Below are 21,888 nucleotides of genomic sequence, written 5' to 3'. Positions count from 1 at the left end.
TATCGAAATCAACATCCGCTCAACCGCACGAAGCTAACGAGCCGTCTCTATTGGATGAGCTTTTCCCGGAGGCTAGTGGTTACATTCAGCCCCATTACCCGGAGAAGAGAACTCAGTATCCCAAGCTCGATCTTCCCGACTCGACTCCGCTCGTCCGCCGAGATCTAGTGGACCGTCCGCAGAACTTGAAAGAGCAAATGCTCACATCGTTTCAAAGGGGTGGAGAGCAGATCACTGTACTGCAACTCATCCACTGCAGCATCGAGCTTGCTGAATCTGACTTCCGTCGCTTGATCCCAAAGGGCAAGCACATCGAGTCGTGGATCAGAGACGGCGAATTCTACAAGGTCATCCCCGGGCGCGACCCACTGAGTCTGGAACGCCTCCCTTTCTACTACCTACTTTTCAAGTCCCCCGAGTCCGCCCTGGCGTACCAGAAAAACGTTTCCCGTCTTCACAAGCTCAGCGCCCTTCACAGGTCATCTGATATCTTCTCTGCAATTCCTCCTCCGAGAGGCTTTCTGGAAGACGGTGAGGACCTCGCTACTGCCATGTCCTCCTACTTCCTCAAATCTACTACCCACGAGCTCAGACTCCACACCGTCATGCAGCCCTACAACCCCGCCCTCCGTGGTATTATTGCGCAAGGCGGCTACCGACCCATTGTCCCCAACCTCGACGCAAACGGCAAACGCATCTACAAAGTTCTCGTCCATATTGAAGGCTACGAGCCAAGTCAATGGGATCTTTGGCAGATTTTTATGCGTCACGCTCACGACCACGGCATCATATGGCCATTCCACCCCGAATCTTCCGCCGCGATCCACCGACTGCGTGAAGTGGTAAACCTCAAAACAAGACTGCTCCCCGTCTCGTCTGCGAATCCGCGTGCATTCAACCAGTCTCTGCAATCCCCACGCGTGGAGTTCGACGACCCAAGCATCAACAGCTTGATGACGAGCCCGGAAGATGAAAACAGTGCCCGCGAGATCAACCAGGTGGTCATGAATCGCGTGTACAACCGGTGGATAGTGAACTTTGCTGAAGAGGACGCGGCGAGACGGTTTGCGGTCATGTGGCATAGGAAGGTACTGCCGGAGTTGGTCGGGAGGAATGGCAAGGTTGCGTGGAGAGACGCGGAGGGGGAGCAGATGTGTAATTGTGAATTTCTATGGTGATGAATTGAACGGAGAAAATGTGAGTTAGACTAGGTGCAATACAAGACGGAAGTGTTCAATACCATTTATGACATAACTTTAGAAGAGAGTAACAGTCCTTAAGTGTTACGTTTGCATTACTGTGAAATGGATTTAGATTAAATACATACCAAGAGCACCTCAACAGTCATCAAGAATGGATCATAGTATCCCTACAACCTTGCAATCATCACTAGTGACCACATCGTCATCCTTTTTGTAAACGATGGTTGCTAGACTTCTACGTTCAGTTTTTCTCACTCTGGAGAGAGCACTTGGTACATCTATGTAAGAAACAGTGTGTTCAAATTGAACAAGCTTTTATGCAAATAGAGATTTGCGGATAGAAGAAGCGAGAGGGTGTTGATATCATTGGAAGATGAGGGTACCGAGGTTTGGTTCAGAAGTTACTTTGTCTGACCTATCAGTAATTTCAGACCGAGTTATGCCAACTCTTCTGGACGATACACACATTGCGCCTCTCGATCTATTGGCAAGTCGAGAGTAAGTACAGCACGCAATGCCACCCCAATATGACAGAATCTACATATTGTAGCAAATGATAGATACACAAGATAGATGAACCATCTTTGCCTCGAGAAAACAGTTTTATTCACAACTTTTATGAGTAGATGACATTTTACATAGTCGGCTCACTTTCCACTTTTATAAAACTCTAAGAGTACAGTGTGCAACACGGTGGTTTCTGATGGCAAGATCACCAACGGGATAAAGAAAGACCAGATTGGCTCTCTCCATATACTTGACAAAGTTTCTTGAGCTGGGGTACTGCCTCTCTCAGCTGATCGTCGTTTGACATGGGCCGCTCAACGAACAGGGTGAGTACGCATGAACAAAAGGGGAAGTGTACATAATACCAAAGCTTAGGATATGTGGACAAGATAGGTGAATGTAGTTGCAGTGATATTAGGCCTGTGGGACGCGCAGTGAAATACCCTCACTTAACGATCAGCGAGTATGTTTGGAGAATGCCACCGCTATGCCCCGCCTGAGTGGAAGTCATTTGCCACCTGATTATAGTAGATGTTGAGACCTGACACTGACAGCTCAGAAGTACCTGATACAATGCTTTGCCAAAAACATACAAAAAATCTCATCGATCGCAGTCATGGTGAAGCCTAATTCATACTGCAAATGTGGATCAGTTGATTACAATCTACGGACATCATAGTCACAGAACTTGGAGGAGATTGTCGACTCCGATTGTGCACAACCTCCAGATTCGCAACTAGAATGCCAAATAAGAGATGCTCTTGGACTTCGGTTTTCAATGCAAGATAAGTGAGAGAGTGCAGAGACTAGATTATATTTAGATCTGGCACTGATCGGTTAGAAAAACCTCTTGTAGTGTCTTGGCGAATACATGTAAGCACTATGTATCTATTCGCTTTCCAGTTTCTGCTCCGTTTCCGTCTCCGTCTCCTGGTTATCTGATTCCTCAGCCGATGCTTTCGTGGGGATATATGTCCCTTCGTCCATATGAAGCCCCTCCATCGACTCTCCTGCATTAGCAAATTCGTCGTCGACTGAATCCACAGCTTCTTGTTCCTCATCCTCATAATGGGAATCCAACAGGTCCTCTTCCCTTAGCGCGCGATCCAAGTCATCGAGCGACTCGCGTATGATGGCCATGAGACGGTCAACCTCAACATCTTCCCCAAGTGGGTGCCAACGCCGTACTATGCGCCACATTGCCTCAGCTTCAAGACGACAGTCGTTGGCCTCGCCCCATTCGCCGAGTGTTGAGCCAAGTAGCACAAGCGTTCTCATACGATAGTATCGTGGGATGGCAGGGTCGTTGAGGAGCTCGCGAGCTTTAGCGACGCATTCCTCCAGCCGGTCGTCACGGTAGTGATCATTGGCTTCATTGAACCCCTCTGTAAACCGCTTGTCGATCTGGCTTTCGGTCGCCATGTTGCGACTAGTTGTAGCTGAGCACAGTGCGTGGATGATTGAAAAGTGGTAATGGAGTGAGATGGTGGAATGGCCGTTGAGGAAGATGAGATTTTGCAATGTGATGCGACGTGACGCCAAGAGAAGAGAAGGTAGAAAGAGGCAGAAAGGGAAAGAGCCGGAAACAAACAGAAAGCAACATTCTCAAACGGTGAAAGACGTCACGTCCCGGGCTAAAACCACAGCAAACGGTTGCACAAACTCCAAACACTTTCCATCAATCTCACCGTATCCCCAGCCTCTCGATCTCCCAATCACTGAAACAATGTACTCTTGCATCCAATGTCGTACTCACCGTAGTTGCCATTGCCTACGTATGCAACCACCAAAATCTTCGATATCAGTTTTGAAAGCCTCCGTCACGTTCAAAATGGCTTTGAGTACTACGTGCTAAGAGTTGTAGTCTTCAAGCCCTCACAAAGATCTAACTTTTTTTTCGTGGTTAGATGCTTACCAGATAACGGGGAGATGTAACGGGGCATCCCCAATGTGCACGACATATGTCAAAGGAGGCAGAGTGTCGCCGTGCGTATCAAGAACGAGCTTTCAATGAGAAAGTGAAACTAACCTTCTACGATACTGTTCATCGCGCGTCAAATCGCGACAAGGTGATAGATCCGTGGAAGGTGAAAGTGGACGTGATGAACAGGGCACCTATGGAGCTCCATGTCGATGATTGAAACCGAACCGACACTGACCTAGAATTAAGGGTGTTCAGTGGTTCTAACGCGTGAGCCTTCATGGACACTGTCAGCCTGATGACAACGAAGGTACGACATAGCCAAGATACTGTCTCAATTCGCATCTTCACGTCCTGATCTCGCAAACATCGATATGATCCAGAGGTTGGTATTATATCCAATTGATCCGCAGCATATATACAGGACCTTCTAACTGAGAAATCCTCCTGGAATCCTGGTGTTGAATTCTGTAGAATCGAAGAATGACTCGATGTCTGTTGAACCGAATATATCGACTCAGAGTCTTGATAATAAGATAATTAATGCATACACTGACTTCGGAATATACCACCACTTCATTTCCACTTCGAGTCCGGCAAATACGGCGAAGCAAGTAGTATATACCACGGCGTAATATAGCTAAAGCACTATGTGCAAGGTTATTGGCTAGTTGGAACGGTCACTGTTGCCAAGACTTTTGTGAATGAGAAGTGCAAGGCCTCCATGAATGTAGCAACACTCGCGAGCAACCTGTATTCAAGCTACAATGGTTCATACAACATCATGAAGCCCTCGGCCTTGCCCAGGCTCATCCTATCAGATCGACACGGCGTGTTTGTGGTGCCCAGCATTGGATTGTGTGTAATCTAAACTCGATGAGAATTAAACATTTGGATACGTAGATAGAGCTGTATTACAAAACAAAATCATGTCAAAGATCAACAAAAGGTGAGGTATGCTTCCAGACAAATTGATTAAACATTATGAAATTTGGACTGGTATCTCTGAATATGAAAGGCATCGTAATAACCATGAAATCTGACACGTCATCAGACCTGTCTCATTCTATCTCACACCCTTGTGAGGCATATGTCGACGCCAGCAGTGGCATTGACCACACCACTGTTCCAACATGCGTACCCTCGATGACGACATTACTTGGTATATGGCTTTATACCATCTGCTCTCCATAACCATCTCCACCCACGGGCCTCCTTGGAACGCTGTGGCGACCAGTCGAGCTACCGTGTGCAGCAAAAGGTCCCTCCGGGGTGGGCGCCATGGTGCCATGAGGTCCATCCATGGCATCGCCTGGTGCACCGCCCAAGCTATGGCCCTCGTGCGAGCCCCAGCCAGCCTTACGTGTGAAGATGGCGTCATGGAATCCGTCAGTGCTAGCACCGGTGCCGTAAGTGAACGGGGAGTGTCGGAGCAATGGGATATGATTAAAACGGAAGTCCCAGATCGACGCATACACCATACGAAAGGCAGAGATTGCACAGGCCGTGCCGATGCACGCGCCACCGAGTACGTCATACCAGTTGTGGTACTCGTCGATGGTTAGGGCGCCACCGATCAAGCAGGCTCCGAGGATGGGTGCGTAGAGGGCGATTAATTTCCACATGGCGGGATGGTAGTTGGCGTAAACCTTGAGCTTGGCATTCAGGTAAAGGTACAAGAAAACAAAGCCGGCAAAGGCAGCGGTGGTGTGGCCGGAAGGCATAGATTCGAGGCTGTCGTTGATCTCTTTTCGGTCACCAGTGCAAATGCTGCGGTCGAACATGATTTGACGGAAACCATTTCCGACATTACCGGTTGTGCCAGTCTCGACGCCATTATCATCTGAATCGAAGTTGATTGTCGATGGAATGACAGGCTTGCAGACGGCGAGGAAATGGGGGCGGAATCCTAAAGTCACGTGTTAGTTACCGTCTTTGACACTACTCCACATGGCCAGCCTTCTGGCCGACAGGGAAAGGAGACTTACCTCCGATGAGCCACTTGACAAAAACCTGAAATACTGCAGCTGTGATGAGCCCGTACAAGAGCCCGATCGTGGCGTTGTTGATATCCCAGAATGAACGGGCCCTGATTTGAACGATGAGGAACACTGCGAAGGGAATAAAGAAGGCCATAAGAGCAGCGGCCCAGACTAGTGCAAAGGTTAGCTACTGAGAGAGATGAACGTTTCCATAGGCTGCGGCCAGAGAAGGTCAACGTCCGGAGGGTCATGTGACTTACTGGGACTATTTAAAAGTTAGTAAATAGATCACAAAACGATATAGAACGAGCTTACATAATCTCATTGCGTAAAGGATAAGCGAATTGAGGGTATACGATCTCTCCGTCTTTAAATATGACTGAATTGGGTCAGTGTGAAGTCTTGGTGGAGCGGAAAATGGCTTTGAACATACCTGGGAACGACCGACTGGGCGCAGGATCGGCGAAGTAGACGCCAAGACCGATGGCACCAAGGACAGCCATGGTAAGAAGATCTACCCAGGTTGCCTTAATCCATTGACCAAAAGTTGGCTTGCTATTCCAGGCACGTGATCCGCCAGTCTTGTGAGAAGTCGACTTTTTCTCCCGATGCGTCGTAGGCATGGTGTTATCCGCAGCGACGGGCGCCTTGCGTTTACCGAAGAGACCCATGATTCTTGTATTTGATGGGGTGGATGTTTGGCGGTGGGTGGTGTTGTTGGAGGGTGAAGTGCTTCAAAGGGGGAGTCGAATCGCAGCGCGCCAACAAAGCAGCACTCTCTGTCGATTCGCCAACAAAGCAAAAAGAGAAGAGGAGGGGAAAGAGTTTGACGATAGAAACATGCTTCGCACTACTTACTATATATACACCGCTCCAGTCTTTACCCAATCGACTAATGTTACTTTCCGTCCGTCATTACACGGTCGCACGCAAAACGCAAAACGACATCATTTCTCGCGACGCAGCCAATTAGACCAGTTAATCTTAGCCACTACCAAGCTGAAACCTCAATCCACGGCAACAACGGCCGTTGCCATGTCACGATGAGACTAATGATGGGGCGATGATGTGCAAAGGACGAAGATCGTGGCTGAATCAAGTGGATAGCATACGCGTGCTGGCAAAACGGCAGCAGAAAGCTTGGTCGTGGCGCACAAAGCTTGTTTTTCCTTGACCATGACAAGCAATTTGCTGTGGCTGGGTGACGGCATTGGGGCAGTGTATTTTGTTTAATTTGGTCAATGCAGAGGGTTGGTGATGTGACGTCACGGGTCTAAGCGCCAGACTTCGTTCGCCTGCTGGTCTCCCCAGCTACACGTCCCCAAATGCTCCATGAACGACAGCCAACTGCCAAGGACGCGGAAAGATGATGACTGTTGCAGTGCTTCACAACCACATTCATCAGCACAGCAAAGTCATGTCATGGCAGAGGTTCAGGAGAGTAGTTTCATGGTGATTGCTGGGATTTCTATCTGAACCCAGCCCGAAATTACAAAAGGAGAAATGACAAACACGTTGGGGTATGATACGAAGGGCAGATGGTACGTGCAGTTCAATACAAGAATGGGTCTAAGCGCTCTGAAGAAACGCTTGACCGTGGCGGCGCCAGCCAATCCTCTCGACGCCCGTTCCCAGGGGTATAAGTCTCGACCTTCGCGCCCTGGTCCTCAATCTCTCCATGTATACTAGGATGCGCACGCCCGCTCGTCGTCTAGGAGTGGATATGAACCTCTGTGGTACCGCTGCGGTGCCAAGTCGCGAGGAGCACTCCACATCGTCCACACTTGTGCTCGACATCCTTGAGCGAGTTCATCATGTACGGAATGCAGCCCAAGCAGAGGAAACAACAAAGACCTGCTGCCACGGCACTGGTTTTCGTTAGGTTTGATCATTCAACGGCCAGGGATATGCCTTACTGTGTAAACCCGCCGGTTGAAAATTGTACGTTTGTCATAGCCCTCTGCCCACACGCAGGGCAATCTGCCGGCGCCGGCCCGCGGCCTAGGCTCGCAATCGGCGTCGCGTTTTGGTAGACAGTCCCGCCCTGCTGCTGTGGCGGCATACCGGGCTGCTGGTGTTGAACGGGCGTACCTGCGTACGGAGGCTGCGCGTATCCGCCCTGGGGCGGCGGGGACCCAGGGTGTTGCTGAGGTTGCTGTTGACCGTACATCGCTTGTTGTTGCTGGTATAGCGCGGCCTGGTTGGGGTCTTGATGATAGACGGGTGGTTGTTGCTGCATGCCGGTAGGTTCGGGCGATTGGGCGTATGGCTGCATAGGGACTTTCGAGGCGTTAGTGAGAGGCCTTGTCATTGTTCGTTGCTCAATCCACATTGAAACTTGGGGAGAAAGCGCGTGCGATATACGCGTGCACTCGTGGGGAGAGCTATCACTTACCACCTGGTTTCTCCATTCCGAGTATTAAAGATGGTGATTTGTAAAATGCACTTATTCTATGGTAACGAGAAACGATAACTCGAGTATCAACTAATGTGTGGATGAGGGGAAATTACAGCTGAATATGAGCCAGACAAAAAGCCATGAAAAGGTACAACAAGCCAGACTTTATTGAAGGCTTCAGGCGCACCGCCCAGCAAAGCCGAGGGGGCTCAAGCGCGCCTCTCAAGCACAGCCTTCTCTCCACACACAGTCAGCCCATGATCATCAACCAATCGAAATCTCCAGTTCTTTCCAGACTGCACTATTTTCACAAGGCGAAGCGCTTCAGCCTCAATCAAAAGCGATGCGGGTGCGGAGAGGGTCGCGGTAAGTGTAGCAGGGCGAAGCGAGAGGACAAGGCTGTGATTGCTAGAATCGGTTCAGAGCAGGCCTGTTTTGGGGGCCGAAAACGTTCAGCTGAAGACGTGGTGCACAATATTTAAATTAAATGGCAGGGCGCCCTGTCACGAAATACGGGTTTGTGGGCGTCGATCATGGCCTCGCTGCCAAACACCACGTCTGATCACGAAAAGTACATGGAAATCAAGACACTGTTTGAAATGATTACCATGCTGTGTTAATCGCCAGTACGGTTTACGGATATATCAAAACTACATGCTCGCGGGATGTGCCGTTCGCCAGGAGGAAAAGGAAATGCGGGCGTTTCTGCCTTGCCGTTTTCGAGACATGGTGGCGCTTCCAGGGTTGGGTAGCGGTTACACGAAGCGAGTGGGAGATGAGTGTCTCAACGTTGGAGTTATCGAACTGCGCGCTTTCCCCAGGCCACGAGGCTGAGGCCACAATGTTTTTGAGGTGATCATATCCCCAATGTGTCTAGTGCAGAAGAAAGGTCCGAACGCGTGAGTTACATACACCCGATTTGATTGACCGGTAACATGCATAGCGTATTGAATGGTCAGTATCGCGCATCCATTTCCTCCAGATCAGCCTCTTCTTCCGAGTCCTCGGTGGTGTGATCAACATCGCTTCCATCCAACTGCTTCATCTGCTCAAGTGTCAACTCGACAACAGCCGGTGCATATTCGCCCAATTCGTCGTCTTCGTCTGCTCCGTTCATGTCCATTTCCACCTGCTCGCCATCCTCAAGTTCCAGCATCCCACGCTTCACATACGACTCGTCCAGGTCCCAACCGAACTCTCTCTGTAGGTAGTCTTGCAGGTCCTCGAACTCATCCACGAGATCGGCTTTCCATTTGCCGTCAAATTCATCCAGACCAGTTCGAAATGTCTTGAATAGAGGCTTTAAGAAACCTCCACCTACTTCGTTCATGTCGAATAGCTCAGCCTCGACATCCGCGCAGTGACTGAGTTGTACGCGCAGGATCTTCAAGAGTTCGACGAACAGAAAACAGCGGTCTTTAACCGCGTGCCTACACGTAAACAGCAAGCGTAGTAGTCGCTTCCACTGCTCAAGGCAAGAATTATTATTCAGCGTCAAGACCATCAGAAATGCAAACTGCAGCTCGCCCAGTACCTCAAACTCTCGTTCCCGCTTCTGTGTCGCCTGGCAGTGGTTTTCGATGAGATCCCCTAAAAACCAAGATCGGTCTTGTGCTGCTTCTGTTCGCTCTCTTCCTGTTGCGCCTTCTCTCCACGTCCGCTTCAGGTCGATGGGAAGGAATCTAAGCTCCTTCTCGGGATGTAGTGTGCTGTTGCCCAAGTCCAAGCCTGGTATTGATTCCAGATCCTGTGTGGCGGATGATGCGGATGTGAGACTCCAATGATCTGGATTGAGTCCACAAATGCGTGATAGAAGAGTTTGTGAAATATGTGATGTGAGTTCACTCCAGTCTGTAGACTCCTCCGCCCAACCCTCTTCGTTTCCAGAGTCACCTTCCTGCACCGTTTGTCGATATGGCGTCAGGCCATCTTTCCAGATGCTCCCCAGATTGGCCTTCCACCTCAATAGTTCCGTCTGTGAAGTCTCGGCGATCAGGTCCTCAGTCTCCGCTTCCCATCTCTTCATCAAAATTTGAGGCGCTCCAGCTCCAGGCGTGACATAAAACCAGGCGCCCTGCCTGACTGACAACGCACTATTGCTCGCCGCAAAGACAAAATGGAGTCCCACAGGTAAATTTTTAACGCCATGAAAGCGCGGTGATGTAGTGAATGAGAGCAAGTCGATGCCAGCGAGTGCGCCTGGTGGCAAGTTCAGCAGTAGAATGCAGTTATTCATCATGGCAGGGGCCATTTTGGAGCCGTAAAACAACTCCTCAAAAATCGTGTTCCGCAGAATGTTGAAAAGCATTTTCCAAAAAGCTCAAATTGAGCAGTTTACGAAGATGGATATCAGAGTCCAAAAGTGGTAAGGTGCGAGCTGTTGTGAGCACGTGCAGCGAAGGCCTGGCAAGTTTACGGTTGTTGGAGACACCCTTCGCGTCTGTGAGGTGGGAGAAGAATGGCAGAAAGGAAGAGGGAGTGCCATCCTTCCCAGATATGGTAGTTTAGGCCAGGATTATACAGTCGGCAAGATACGCAAAGTACATGCTGCCAGCATGGTGACGCTAGTTGCCGATCCACGCTCTCGATGCATTCGCGTTCACGCTGCAGACGGTTGTTTCTAGTACATGACGAGACGACTTCACAACCACATATCCACACACCACTATCACAGATAGCCCACCATCTCACCCATCCCTCTTCACACACGCACGCATCCCACATAGTCACCTCCACCTCCACCCACCCATCACTCAATCCTATCCACGACCACTCCATCCACCCCCCACAATGGACCGCCGCCGCACCCCCGGCCTCTCCTCCCTCTCCACCTCACGCCTACAATCGCACCACTACACCACACACGGCGCCACCCTGCGCGCCCGCTCCGCCCAATCCCTCGAAACCCAACTCTCCGTCTTCCAATCCCTCCTCCACAACTTCGCCCTCACCCACTCCAAAGACATCCGCGCGAACCCCGCCTTCCGCGCAGAATTCGCGCGCATGTGCACGGCGCTCAATATCGATTTCCTCGCGTCGTCGTACCACAAGGATGGGTCTGCGAAGGGGAGCACCGGGGCGGCAGCAGCGGCAGGTGCGGGCGGGGAGAGTATATGGGCGCAGTTGCTCGGGGGGTCGGTGAATGATTTCTACTTCAACCTGGGGGTTTTGATTGTTGAGGAATGTCGGGCCACGCGCGCGGAAAATGGGGGTTTGATTTCCCTCGCAGATCTGCGTCTGCGCATCGCAAAGTCACAGCGCATAGGCGGCAGCATGGAGGTTAGCGACGACGACGTGACGCGTGCGGTATCGTCGCTCGCGCCTCTGGGGTCGTGTTTTAGTATTATGAAGATTGGGCATCGCAGCTTGATACGCAGTGTGCCCAAGGAGCTGAATACCGATCAGAGTACCGTGCTGGAGGCGATACAGGTCCTGGGCTATGTCACCGTGTCCATGTTGCAGTTGAATTTGGCGTGGGAGAGGCCGAGAGCACATGCCGTTGTTGAGGATCTCATGGCGGATAGTCTGGTGTGGGTCGATGTGCAGGCTGGGGAGAATGAGTACTGGAGTCCTGCTTTTATCAGTGCGGCGGGGGGTGGCACTTGATGGTCGATTTGTTATGAACCACGAGAAGAATTACTATGATACCCGGCATTTACGCCATTCTATGAATACAACGAAGAAATGAAGCATTATACTCGACACGTATACATGTCAACGCACAACAGTTCATACACATGTATATATCATATACTTGTTCAACCATATCTTTGTCAACCACAAACTCATATCAATCATAACCCTGTAATCGACCATATACTTTTCCATTCATGCACTCTACTCGTAATCATGATCAAATCGAATTCCCATGAGACCAAAAAAGTCGTCTCATTGTCAAACCATATTCGCCGCCCATGACCCCACACTGACCCAGTCCCGTGCCAGGAAGAACACACACTCTACATCTAAGCCTGAATAGCCCGTCCCAGAGCACCGCCCGTAAACTGTTGATTCCTGCCACCCCTTGGGCCACCGTCACCTCCTCCGCGGCCTCCTCCTCGCCCGCCGCGTCCACCTCGTCCGCCACCGCGGCCGCCTCGACCACCTTGCCTCTCAAATGCGTTTGCTGTGCCTTGTGTGCGTTGCTCGAGCGTCTTCTCGTTCGACTCAATCAGCCCTGATGCCTTGTCCGACAAGCTGAGCGCGAGTGTCTGGAGTCTCGATAGCTCAACGCCCTTCCTGAAGATGATGGCAGAGTTGACCTGGTCCAGAGCGGCGCCAAGCTCCTCGTGTGAGATCATCTTAGATACGACCGCAGAAACCTTGCGTTCGGGAAGCTCAAACATGCCCGCTAGTGTCGAGACAGCCAGTGTGTCGTAGTAGGGAGCGTACGTGAAGAGGTATGTTCGTAGACCCTCCTCCTGGATCTGAGCGGAAAGCATCGCCTGGATCTTCTCCGAGTCGGCCATGAGCTCCCAGATCTTGATCGAGTTGATGAATTCGGCAGCCTTCTTCCACTCGCCAGCAGACAGCGCCTTGGAGGCCTGCATGACGTGGTCGCGAGTGTTCTCTGGCGGGCCGGTGAAGATTTGTCGTTCATGGTATTCCAAGAGACGGCGGTATGTCTTGCTGATGACGCGCTTCCTGAGATCAGGCGACGAGCCGAGCTGTGCAAGAAGGGGAATCTCGAGCAACATGGAGCAGGTCAGGTAGACACACTCGAGCAGCTCAAGGTTGATGTGAAGATGGAAGGGAAGTTGTCGCTGGCGCTCGAGACGCTCCTGTTCGGGGGAGATTTGCGAGTATCGCTGCATTTGTAGACCCTGTGCGAGAAGCTCCTTCTGTCTGTTGCTGCCACAGATCTCCTGTAGCGAGGTTTGGGCCTCGTAGACCAGCCCGGCGCGGAAGGCGCAGAGACCGACTTGGACGAGCGATCGGTTGAAGAGGATCTGGGTGTTGACGTCGAAGTTGCTGATGGTCTCCTGCAAGTGGGACATGAGCATCATGTCACGGGCCTGGTAGTATTGGTCGTGCAGGGCCAGGAAGTAGATCTGGCACAGCATGGCCCTGGCACGGATGATACCTTCGCTGTGTTGGAAGAGGTATGTGCACAGGGTCTGGACAAGGGACGCAGTGTCGTTGGCAACGGCGCGGGGGGTGATCTCCGAGTCGAGGTTCTCCGGCATCGACTTCCAGGTGTTGGATTCGAGGATGGTGACGACTTGCGAGGGCTGCAACAGTTAGCAAGAGAAAAAGTATATATCGAGATATATTGCATACCTTGAAGTAGACGTGCTCCAATCTCCGCATAACGATGCGGTTGATCGGGTCTTGTGGGAATTCGAGGCTGGCAATCTTCTTCAAGCTCTCGACGTAGATCAAGGTGCGGACAAGCTGCGAGTACAGCAGGCCCTCGTCGCCCAGACGCTCGACGTACTCGGCCGTGTGTGGGTCGATGTGCTGGAGGGAGCGGGTCAGCTCGTCATCAAGCCTCTCGACGAAAGACACGACGCTCCCGGGAATGCGGAAGATGTCCTCGGGTGTGATGTTGGGCAGCTTCTCGTCGTCCTCCCACTCCTCGGCGTTCTCGACGACGACAATCTCCTTGGTGCCCTCGAGGATCTGCAGAAGCTTGCCAAACTCTTGGTCGGCCCTGGAACACAAGTCAGTGATTGTTCAGCAACATGGAATTGGCCGACGTACAACTTCCACTGCTCCTGGGTCATGTGGCTGGCAGTGCCAGAGGTCAGGTCGAAGCGTGTCGAGATGAGGGTGAGGAGCACGCGGACACGCTGGTAGTCGTTGACTGCAACGTCGAACAGCTTCTCCAGCGTGCGGATGTGCTCGAGGCGGTCCGTGTTCTTGCGTCCACGCTGCTCGACGATGGAGCGCAGGTGCTTGAGGATGCCCTCGGGCGTGTACAGGACCGCCTTGCCGCCGGCGCCGACGGTGACGAAGCCGTCGTCGTTGCCCTCCTCGACGGTATCAGCGCCGAGCTGGGCAATCTTGACCTTCTTCTTCTTCTCCTTGGGCGCCTGCTCGACCTCCTCGACCTCGCGCATGAAGTCCTCCTTGTTCTCTCTGTAGGTGTCGATGTCGCGCTGGTAGTCGCGGTTGTGCTTCTTGACCTTCTGGCGGACGGCGTTGAAGCCGCGCGTGTTGACGGCGTTCATCTTCTTGGGCGTGACCTTTTGCTTCTCGTGCGTCTCGAGCACAATCGTCTCGAGGTCGGCGATGGCCTGGATGTAGAACTTGGGCACCTTGCCGTCGTTTTGCTTGACCAGCGTGGGCACCTGGCGGTTGAGCTTGTCGAATTCTGCGTCGCCGTGTTAGCACTCTGCGTCTGCGTCTTCACCCCGCGCCACCGGGCAGGCGGCGGCCAGGGGAGCAGCAACGTACGGTCCGAGATGACGGCCCAGTCGTTGATCTTCTGCGCATTCTCAATCTGGCGGACCGTCGCCTCCAGCTCGTCAAAGCGCTTGTCCTTGGCGCTCTTGAGCACTTTGTTGTCGTCGCCCTCGTCGCTCTCGCTGTCGCTGCTGACATCCTTCAGGAAGCGGTTGGCGCCGCCCGTCTCAGACCCCGACGACGAGTCGCTGTCATCTGAGTCGTCGGCATCCGAGTCCTTGTCCGAGTCGTCCTGCTCAGACTCCTCCCCGTTGGAGTAGAGCTCCTCCTCGCTGGACTCGTCCGAGGAGCTGTCGCTGGCGGCAAAGAATCGCGACATGGCGGCTGGTCTCTCGTGTGGGAGCGGTCGTGGGTGCCGGAGGGTAGCTTGTGGGTGGCGGGCGCCTGGTGGGTAGAAGACAGGCACGGGTGATGAGGAGTCCCAGGTTGCGTCTCAAAGTCTTGGCATGAACGAAATTCATGGTGGGATGCTCGCGCCTGCGTGCACGGACTTCACGTGCGGGGCATTTCACCGGGACTTGCATCATGGCATCCCTGCAGCGTCCACTCGCCGCTCACCTGGACAGTCATGTGTCATTGTATAGGAATAAATGCTGCTAAAATACACTTTCCACCCCCCAACTACCTGCGCTTGGGGCAAAGGGAAGAAGACGTCTACGACATCTGCGAACGCACATCAAAAACACCGTACTGCCTCGCCCAATCCAACAAACCCTCGTCTGCACCCTCCCTTGCCTTCACATGCTCCTTTGACTCATCCCGCCCCGACCAATCACAATGACCCAAGGCGGAATCTGTCCAGACCACGCCTCACCCTGGCCACGGCGTCCCACGAAATGCAGCAAGCGCGTGGCACATGCATGGGAAATTCCACTCATCATACTCAACACAGTCATACGTTTGCTGCCCAGCCATGTCATACATCGGATCATGTCCCAATCTGCTCTGCGACGAGGAACAAAACGGCGTCAAGGAGAACTCAAAACACCATCATCGACCGACTGCCAGCTCCTTTCGCGGTACACGCTGCTGCCCTCGTAGGCTGCAGTCGGCCAAAGCAGAAAATACCAACTACACACTGCCCCAATCATTGCCAATGTGGCTGATTCATGAAGCCTTCCTCAAGCGTCCGGTCTTCAAGATTGCGAACAAAATTGTGACTCCTCGCAGAGTTGCCTGCTCGGGAACCTCGTCTCCTGGCGCTGCTGGCACTTTCCGGCGCACCGTCTGGAGGAGGCGGGTAGTATGCAGGCGATGGTTGTAACCGGATTGGCGCATTTGGATCCAGATGGCTGATCACCCTTTGCAGTGCCGGCGGGATACCAGACTGCTGTTGATCCATCGTAGTTGCACGTTGTCTCCCTGCGCGTGTTGTGGCTTGGGCGTACAGATTTTGAGGCTGGTTGTATTGTCGAGGCTGTTGTGGCTGCATGACTGGCATTTGCTGGCCGTAAGTTGCCACCTGTGCTGGGTACGGTGGAGGTGCACCCTGGTGATTCGGGGCGTACATGTTGTTGTACATGTTGGGCTGGGCAAGCGGGGGCTGAGCAGCGTATTGGTTCATTTGCATATTGGCATACGCAGCAGTTTGGGCGGCTTGGGCCTGTTGTGCAGCAACGGCTTGCTGCTGAGCCTGCTGACGCTGCCTGCTCATGCCCTCGAATCGCTGTTGCTCTTGTACACCAGGCGCCGGAGATCTGCTCGAGCTTGCCTTCATCGTCATTGGCGGCACAAAAGGACCGGTGAATTTGGCCTGGGTAATGAAGGGATGCAACTTCGCCTGAGCCGGTGTCCATCGTTCGAGAGGGTTGAGGTTGAGTAACCCTTGCGCAAAGTCAATGAAAGCGGCTCGGTTGGCCATTTCTGCAAAACGTCAGTCATGTTTTCGACACTGTGTAGTCCGCGAGACTTGCCTCGCTCAATCTCGCTTTGCTTCATGTTCTTCCTGGGCATGGGGTAGTTTTTGATAATGTCCGGGAGCGTGGTGGCCGAGAAGTACTTCTTGCTGGGCTGTTCCTTGGTCCCATGCTCGCTGGAGTACTGGTTCATCGACTTCAATCGGTAGTTCTTTCGGCCGTATTCATCCTGCGACTTCTCAAAGAACTCGCCTGACTGCTTGCCCATCTCCAGCATCCAGTGTGGCGCCAGTCCGAGCATCTCCGTAATTCTCGACACTTGGTTGTACTCGGACGATCCTGGGAACAATGGAAGACCGAGGAACAGTTCTACGACGATGCAGCCCAACGACCACATATCGATCGCCGCAGAATACCTACACACTTTAGTTTCGCAGACAGGAGCTGGCAGGGAAGTCACTTACGGCAGACCCAGCAGAACCTCGGGAGAGCGATAGAATCGCGACTGAATGTACGTGTACACTGTCTGGCGTTCATCACACGCGGAGCCAAAGTCGATAATCTTGATGATGGGGCTTTCGAGATTCTTCAACAGAATGTTCTCCGGTTTCAAGTCGCAGTGTATCAGCTTCGCTTTCCCCAGCAACGCGAGCCCGTTTATCAGCTGCTGTGCAAAGACGCGCACAAGCGTTGTCGACAGTCCGCGGAACTGGTTCTGTTTGATGAGCTCGTAGAGATTGACACTCAGCAGTTCGAAGACCAGACACAAGTGCTGCCTGTGGATGAAGGTGTCTTTCAGCCGCAGCAAATGGTGGTCGTCGTTCTTGTCCATCTGCTTGTTCAACTGTCGTGTCGTTAGTCAAGTCCACACTGCTACTCTGCCAAGTGCACCCACCAGATCGAGCACCGACACCTCCATCATACTCTGGTTGAAGTACGCGGTCCGGTTCTTGATGACCTTGACGGCAACCACCTCCTGCGTCTTCAAGTTCTGGCATTTCACGACCTGGCCGAACGTGCCCTGGCCCAAGACGTCCAATATGAGGTACCTGTTCTTGTGGCCCGACTCCTCGGACCCCAGGATGTCGTTGACGTAGAGAATGTAGTCGCTGTCCTCGTTGTCGTAGCCGTCGTTCTTGACGCCCTTGCTCGGCTTGGTGAGCACTCGCCGCGGATTGCGTGACGACTGGTAGTTGAACTGCGTGTTGCACAGCTTGTACGTGGTGGGCAGGTGGGCTGTCAGGGCCTGGAGGGGCTGTATACAGTCTTGTCAGCATGGTCCCTCGCTGTCTTGGCGTATACTCACGCTGATGAAGCCGCCCTCAGGGTTGGCGCGCCGGAACGGGGGCTGGGCATTGATCTTGGGCTGCAGGTCGGCCGTGTTGGTGCACTTGTCGAACTTGGGCACGGGCCCGCGCCCGATGGGCGGGAGCTGTGGGGGATTGGGGTTCGAGGACGTGCGCGGCGACCGTGCCTCCCGGTTGTAGACGGCGTTGAGCTGGGCCGTGGCCGACTGCGGGTAGAAGCTCTCGGGGTTGATGTTGGACTGGATGGGCGGCAGCTGGGGCGCATTGGGCCGCGTGGCTATCGTGGTTGTTAGCAGGAAGGCAGTCACGACCGAGCGTGCGGGACGTACAGGGCGGGGAGTAGTAGTTGTTCGGCGGCGACATGTACGGATTGTTCCGCGTCGGGCTCTGGCGGTTGCCCTGCGGCTGCTGCGGCGTGAAGCTCGTGTAGGGCTGGGCGGCGGGCTGGGTGCCGCCGGGGTAGGGCGACGTGGGCGACAGGTTCATGGGCGAGTAGCGGCGGGCGGCGGCGCTCTCCTCCTGCTGCAGGAAGTGCTGCGAGTGGCGGGCCTGGTGGCTGGCGCGCGAGGAGCTGTACTTGGGCTTGTACGGGTCGGCGTCCTCCATGGCCACGTCGCCGTCACCTTCGCCGAAGTCCTGGGCGCGCGAGGCCGAGCCGGCGGGCGAGTGGCGGGCCATTGAGTTTGCGCGCGAGGGCTGCGTGGGCGAGGCGTAGTCCTGCTTGGGCTGCTGCGACACGCCCGCGTCTCGCTGCGCGTGCTGCGGCGTCGTCATGTTGTTCTGCGGAGCGTAGCGCGCCTGGCGAGCCGCGTCGGGCGCTTCGGGGTAGGCGGGCCACTGCTGGTCCATGGTCGGAGTGGGAGGCGTCGGGGGAGCGTCGAGGAGCGAGGGTCGGGAGCGAGGTTCGAGGAGCGACGTCGCGGTAGCTAGCCCACTTCAGCTGTGACGCATGCCCGTTGCGCCGCTGGACGAGACAGGCAGACGCAGCACGCAGCCGTCGAGAGGGGCACTCGCGCAAGGGCCGCCGTGTGGTGGGCCGTGGTGTGAGGGGAGGGCGGAGGATCGAGTGGAGGGCAGGACGTGGGCGGGTGCAGCACAGTGAATGCGCCGTCGTCGTGGGGACACGAGCCTTTGGCGACTGTGCGGGCGGGGGTTGTTGACGTGCGACGTGCGAACGGCGCTTGTCTGCTGCTTCACAGGCCACGCTACGCTGGACAAGGACAACAGAGGGCAGGCAGGGACGTCTTCAGGCAAAACAGGTCCAGGTCAGGTCAAGGACGATGGCTCGCTCGGGTCAGCCATGCATCTTGCTTTGACCCTTGGGCTGCTGCTCTTCGGTTGGCTGGCCCGTGCTGGACCATTACTCTCCCTCACAATCGTCATTCCCGTGCATGTCAGTGCCTCACCCACATGGTCGACACACACTTCACGTGAGACAGCTTGGGAACTTGATGTGACTGCATGAACAATAAAATTGACTCTGGTCCTGGTGATCCCTGCCTCGTCTTCGCAAGCCGTGCAAAAGTCCCTCCCTTGAATAGAATTACACACACATCTTACACCCGCTCCTCATAGCCGCCCAACACATCCGCACTATCTCACTTGGGCCCCTTCTCGAAGATAGCCCTGACCATCTCTCCGCCTCTCGACGCAAGCACAGAAAGCAGCGTGTCGCTCAACTGTCAAACACGTTAGCACCATGCACAGTCCATCCAGCACAAGAGAAAGAACCACTCACCCCATGCGTCGTCTCACAGCAGCCCTGCAGCCACACACCCGCGTCTTCACTGACACTCTTGTTCTCAAAGTTGACGCGGTAATCCCTCTGCACTGTCCACTTGGCCGCCTCTAGATCCCCACCGGGCATAAGGTGTCTTGCATCCTTCAGCAATGTCTCGTGCAGATCGCGGTAGTAGCCTGTCGCTACAAACACTGCATCCACATCCAAGACCTCCTTCCTCTCCATCGCATCTGGCACGTCGGAGAAGTACAACGGGCTCTGATCCCGCGCGAGCAGACGGATACCGTCTTTCAGCACAGGAGACTCTTCACACTCGACGACGTAGCGATAGGGTAGGATACGGTGGGGCCACTGCGCTTCAGCTTCTGCCGTATTACCGTAGCGGATGCGTTGCATATACAATGTTTCGTAGATGTGTTCGAGGAGGTTCAAGCGCACAACGCCGTAGTTTGTGCCTTTGTCTTCGAGGAGTGTTGTGCTGCGCAGCTTAGGCGCGCGGTTGTATGTGCAGTCAGTGCGAGACGGGTTGAAGATCTCATTTACGCTGGAGGTGGTTAGAAAAAGCTGCAAGTGCCATGTTCTCACACTTACAACGGGGAGTCGTCGCTGGGCCGTAGAGCACTGCCCTTGATCAACAGTCGTGTCCGGCAATTAGGGTAGTTTGAGTGCAGAAAGTCGAAAATTTCCGCAGCACTTTGGCCGTTGCCTACGACTGCAATGTTATACGGCGCCTGGTGGTCCTTCAGGAGCGCCTTGGAGATGTACTTGAACTTGGACGAATGGACCACCTTGGGATGGTTCGAGGGAAACGGCTTGGGGATGTTAGGTCTGCCACCTGCAGCAATAACGACGTGCCTTGTTCTCCGCTGCTCAATCTGGCCCGTCTGGTTGTTGCGCGACGTAACAGTGAAGGCATTGATTTCACCATTGGCCGACTTCTCAGGCATGACATTGACAACTTCCTGATCGTACGAGACAACCTCCTCAAACCAGCTCGCGCACCACTTCATGTAGTCTTCGTACTCGACACGCGCAGGCAGGAAAGTATTCAGGTTGGCGAACTCCACGAGCCTATCCTTCTGGTGCAGGTAGTTGATGAAGGTAAACTCGCTGCGCGGATTCCTCATCGTAGCCATGTCCTTCATGAAAGTGATTTGCATCTTTGCCCCGGGAAGTAGCATACCCGCATGCCATGCAAAGCGAGTTTGTTTCTCGAGAAACGCGACCTTTGGCGGCCTGCCCTGAAGACCAGGCACATCCATCAGCGAAGCATCTGTTCCATCCAGAGCATCATGTATAGCGACGCCGATAGCGAGAGACGCCGGGCCAAAGCCCACGCATATCAAATCGTGCAACTCTTCCTGGGGAGTGTAGCGAAGATGGGAGCGGTTCTCGAATGCGGGGAAGTGGCTCTCCTCCAGAGCATTGGGAACGAAGCCATTGAAGGCTTTATGTACAGCCGGCGCAGGGCTTTCCGACGAGCCCGATGAGATCTCGGCGTGAGGACTCATGGTTGAAGTAAAACACAAGTGTTTCTGTGGGGGTATTAGCAAATCCATACTAATAGACATCACTATGTTATGTTTGCTCACTGATGATGCGGTAGCACAAGTACGCACTCTGACACTTATTGCTTGTCACGATGGTACTATTGTTTGCTGAGGGTATTGAAAAGTGTGAAGTGAAGACACCACTGAGTCGATGAAGCTGTTGTTCTGATGCCAAACCGTCAGAGGCTTATAAAGTGAAATGACGTCTACACCGCGTTCTAGTAGAAATAAGCTCACGAAACCTTGTGAAAGTAGACTCACACACGTATATCTGCTAACAAGGTAAGGGAGGATAAAAGTAGTAATAGATGAATCGGCACTTGCGATGCTTTCTGTCACTAGGAAAAAAGTTGACAGCATCCACTATTTCTGTACCTGAACCGAAGACGCACTGCCGATTCGCGTCTTGGTGGTCCATGAACACCCATGTCTACGACCTCGCTGCAACGCTGGCCAGAGAATGGTTCGACATTTCATCGTAACGCGACCCCGGGCGGGCCTGGGTGTTCCACGAGGGTGTGCGCAGCCACGGCCCACCAACGAGACGCCAGCATCCCGATCCCCACTCAGGGTCTTTCCATCTAATCGCCGGATCAGATAACGATAATCGGAGGTATGCCCGTCGCCAACGCGGCAGAAGATGACAGTACAGTATGTTGGTCATTGTGCAGGAAGAATTTTCTGAGCCGCCCCGCAACGCTTGGCCTGAAATTGCGTCAGAAACTGCAACTAAGCTCCGCGTGGGATGGTTAGCAGCTTGGCAGTGGGGGACAGGTTATCAGATGGATGATCTGATTAGATAAAATTTGCGATTCTCGGCTGGCGCTCGGTTCGCAGCCCAACCTTACTGCTCCATGCATGCAATGTGACCGTTGATCCTTTGTAAATTTGGGCCGAAGTTTCCTCGGCCGTACTGCGGTCGTGACGGACACAGTAGTAGAGCATTCTCAAGCAATCCTTGATTTCGACCCTTCGCACGAGCGGAAATCGGATCCAAGACGTAGTGGATACGAATT

The 21,888-nt window shown here is 53.5% G+C and overlaps 10 protein-coding genes across 10 annotated transcripts; 3 read left to right on the top strand and 7 right to left on the bottom strand.

The window, feature by feature from the left end:
* Positions 1-17: 17 nt before the first annotated feature.
* On the top strand, positions 18-1,178 carry P153DRAFT_277647 (uncharacterized protein; the record flags this gene model as incomplete). The annotated part of the gene is made up of 1 exon (XM_033662946.1): positions 18-1,178. A coding segment is annotated over one exon (1,161 nt), but the record flags the coding sequence as incomplete, so codon positions are not given.
* A 1,355-nt stretch (positions 1,179-2,533) lies between these two features.
* On the bottom strand, positions 2,534-3,180 carry P153DRAFT_363735 (uncharacterized protein). Its single transcript, XM_033667434.1, has one exon. It carries the CDS (start codon positions 3,129-3,131, stop codon positions 2,598-2,600), a length of 534 nt encoding a protein of 177 aa, XP_033527952.1. The 5' UTR covers positions 3,132-3,180; the 3' UTR covers positions 2,534-2,597.
* Positions 3,181-4,802: 1,622 nt separating this feature from the next.
* P153DRAFT_282707 (acid phosphatase/Vanadium-dependent haloperoxidase) lies at positions 4,803-6,283 on the bottom strand (the record flags this gene model as incomplete). The annotated part of the gene is made up of 5 exons (XM_033663222.1): positions 4,803-5,539; positions 5,619-5,783; positions 5,873-5,877; positions 5,928-5,991; positions 6,046-6,283. The coding sequence occupies 5 exons, from the start codon at positions 6,281-6,283 to the stop codon at positions 4,803-4,805; spliced, it is 1,209 nt and encodes a 402-aa protein (XP_033527951.1).
* Positions 6,284-7,323: 1,040 nt separating this feature from the next.
* P153DRAFT_282508 (uncharacterized protein) lies at positions 7,324-7,674 on the bottom strand (the record flags this gene model as incomplete). Its single annotated transcript, XM_033663205.1, has 2 exons — positions 7,324-7,480; positions 7,529-7,674. The coding sequence occupies 2 exons, from the start codon at positions 7,672-7,674 to the stop codon at positions 7,324-7,326; spliced, it is 303 nt and encodes a 100-aa protein (XP_033527950.1).
* Positions 7,675-8,965: 1,291 nt separating this feature from the next.
* On the bottom strand, positions 8,966-10,318 carry P153DRAFT_282812 (uncharacterized protein; the record flags this gene model as incomplete). The annotated part of the gene is made up of 1 exon (XM_033663228.1): positions 8,966-10,318. The coding sequence occupies one exon, from the start codon at positions 10,316-10,318 to the stop codon at positions 8,966-8,968; it is 1,353 nt and encodes a 450-aa protein (XP_033527949.1).
* Positions 10,319-10,800: 482 nt separating this feature from the next.
* P153DRAFT_332476 (vacuolar-sorting protein SNF8) lies at positions 10,801-11,616 on the top strand (the record flags this gene model as incomplete). Its single annotated transcript, XM_033665511.1, has 1 exon — positions 10,801-11,616. The coding sequence occupies one exon, from the start codon at positions 10,801-10,803 to the stop codon at positions 11,614-11,616; it is 816 nt and encodes a 271-aa protein (XP_033527948.1).
* A 103-nt stretch (positions 11,617-11,719) lies between these two features.
* P153DRAFT_420403 (eukaryotic translation initiation factor 3 subunit C) lies at positions 11,720-14,789 on the bottom strand. The gene is made up of 4 exons (XM_033672239.1): positions 14,410-14,789; positions 13,714-14,326; positions 13,291-13,663; positions 11,720-13,241 (listed from the first exon to the last, which is right to left on the bottom strand). Exons 1-4 carry the CDS (start codon positions 14,735-14,737, stop codon positions 11,976-11,978), a joined length of 2,580 nt encoding a protein of 859 aa, XP_033527947.1. The 5' UTR covers positions 14,738-14,789; the 3' UTR covers positions 11,720-11,975.
* A 563-nt stretch (positions 14,790-15,352) lies between these two features.
* On the bottom strand, positions 15,353-18,556 carry P153DRAFT_159127 (kinase-like protein). Its single transcript, XM_033662258.1, has 6 exons — positions 17,911-18,556; positions 17,581-17,858; positions 17,170-17,529; positions 16,739-17,118; positions 16,332-16,690; positions 15,353-16,281 (listed from the first exon to the last, which is right to left on the bottom strand). Exons 1-6 carry the CDS (start codon positions 18,428-18,430, stop codon positions 15,506-15,508), a joined length of 2,673 nt encoding a protein of 890 aa, XP_033527946.1. The 5' UTR covers positions 18,431-18,556; the 3' UTR covers positions 15,353-15,505.
* On the top strand, positions 18,557-19,151 carry P153DRAFT_159156 (uncharacterized protein). Its single transcript, XM_033662260.1, has one exon. It carries the CDS (start codon positions 18,684-18,686, stop codon positions 19,044-19,046), a length of 363 nt encoding a protein of 120 aa, XP_033527945.1. The 5' UTR covers positions 18,557-18,683; the 3' UTR covers positions 19,047-19,151.
* Positions 19,152-19,179: 28 nt separating this feature from the next.
* On the bottom strand, positions 19,180-20,833 carry P153DRAFT_373141 (L-ornithine 5-monooxygenase (L-ornithine N(5)-oxygenase); the record flags this gene model as incomplete). The annotated part of the gene is made up of 3 exons (XM_033669443.1): positions 19,180-19,260; positions 19,320-19,866; positions 19,914-20,833. 3 exons carry the CDS (start codon positions 20,831-20,833, stop codon positions 19,180-19,182), a joined length of 1,548 nt encoding a protein of 515 aa, XP_033527944.1.
* Between the last annotated feature and the right edge of the window lie 1,055 nt (positions 20,834-21,888).

The sequence above is a fragment of the Dothidotthia symphoricarpi genome, assembly GCF_010015815.1.
Source record: "Dothidotthia symphoricarpi CBS 119687 unplaced genomic scaffold P153scaffold_3, whole genome shotgun sequence".
NCBI lineage: Eukaryota > Fungi > Ascomycota > Dothideomycetes > Pleosporales > Dothidotthiaceae > Dothidotthia > Dothidotthia symphoricarpi.
Note: the sequence above shows the minus strand (reverse complement) of the source record. Positions and strands in the feature narration are given on the sequence as shown.

Bases quoted from the DNA above. Each gene is read 5' to 3' on its own strand.
- P153DRAFT_363735 (XM_033667434.1), bottom strand. From the start codon at position 3,131: ATGGCGACCGAAAGCCAGATCGACAAGCGGTTTACAGAGGGGTTCAAT.
- P153DRAFT_159156 (XM_033662260.1), top strand. From the start codon at position 18,684: ATGCGCCGTCGTCGTGGGGACACGAGCCTTTGGCGACTGTGCGGGCGG.
- P153DRAFT_420403 (XM_033672239.1), bottom strand. From the start codon at position 14,737: ATGTCGCGATTCTTTGCCGCCAGCGACAGCTCCTCGGACGAGTCCAGC. The intron at 13,664-13,713 runs GTACGTCGGCCA...CTTGTGTTCCAG, and splicing joins ACCCAGGAGCAGTGGAAGTT to GGCCGACCAAGAGTTTGGCA. The intron at 13,242-13,290 runs GTATGCAATATA...TAACTGTTGCAG, and splicing joins TGGAGCACGTCTACTTCAAG to CCCTCGCAAGTCGTCACCAT.
- P153DRAFT_159127 (XM_033662258.1), bottom strand. From the start codon at position 18,430: ATGGACCAGCAGTGGCCCGCCTACCCCGAAGCGCCCGACGCGGCTCGC. The intron at 17,859-17,910 runs GTACGTCCCGCA...CAACCACGATAG, and splicing joins CAACTACTACTCCCCGCCCT to CCACGCGGCCCAATGCGCCC. The intron at 17,530-17,580 runs GTGAGTATACGC...GACTGTATACAG, and splicing joins CTGAGGGCGGCTTCATCAGC to CCCCTCCAGGCCCTGACAGC.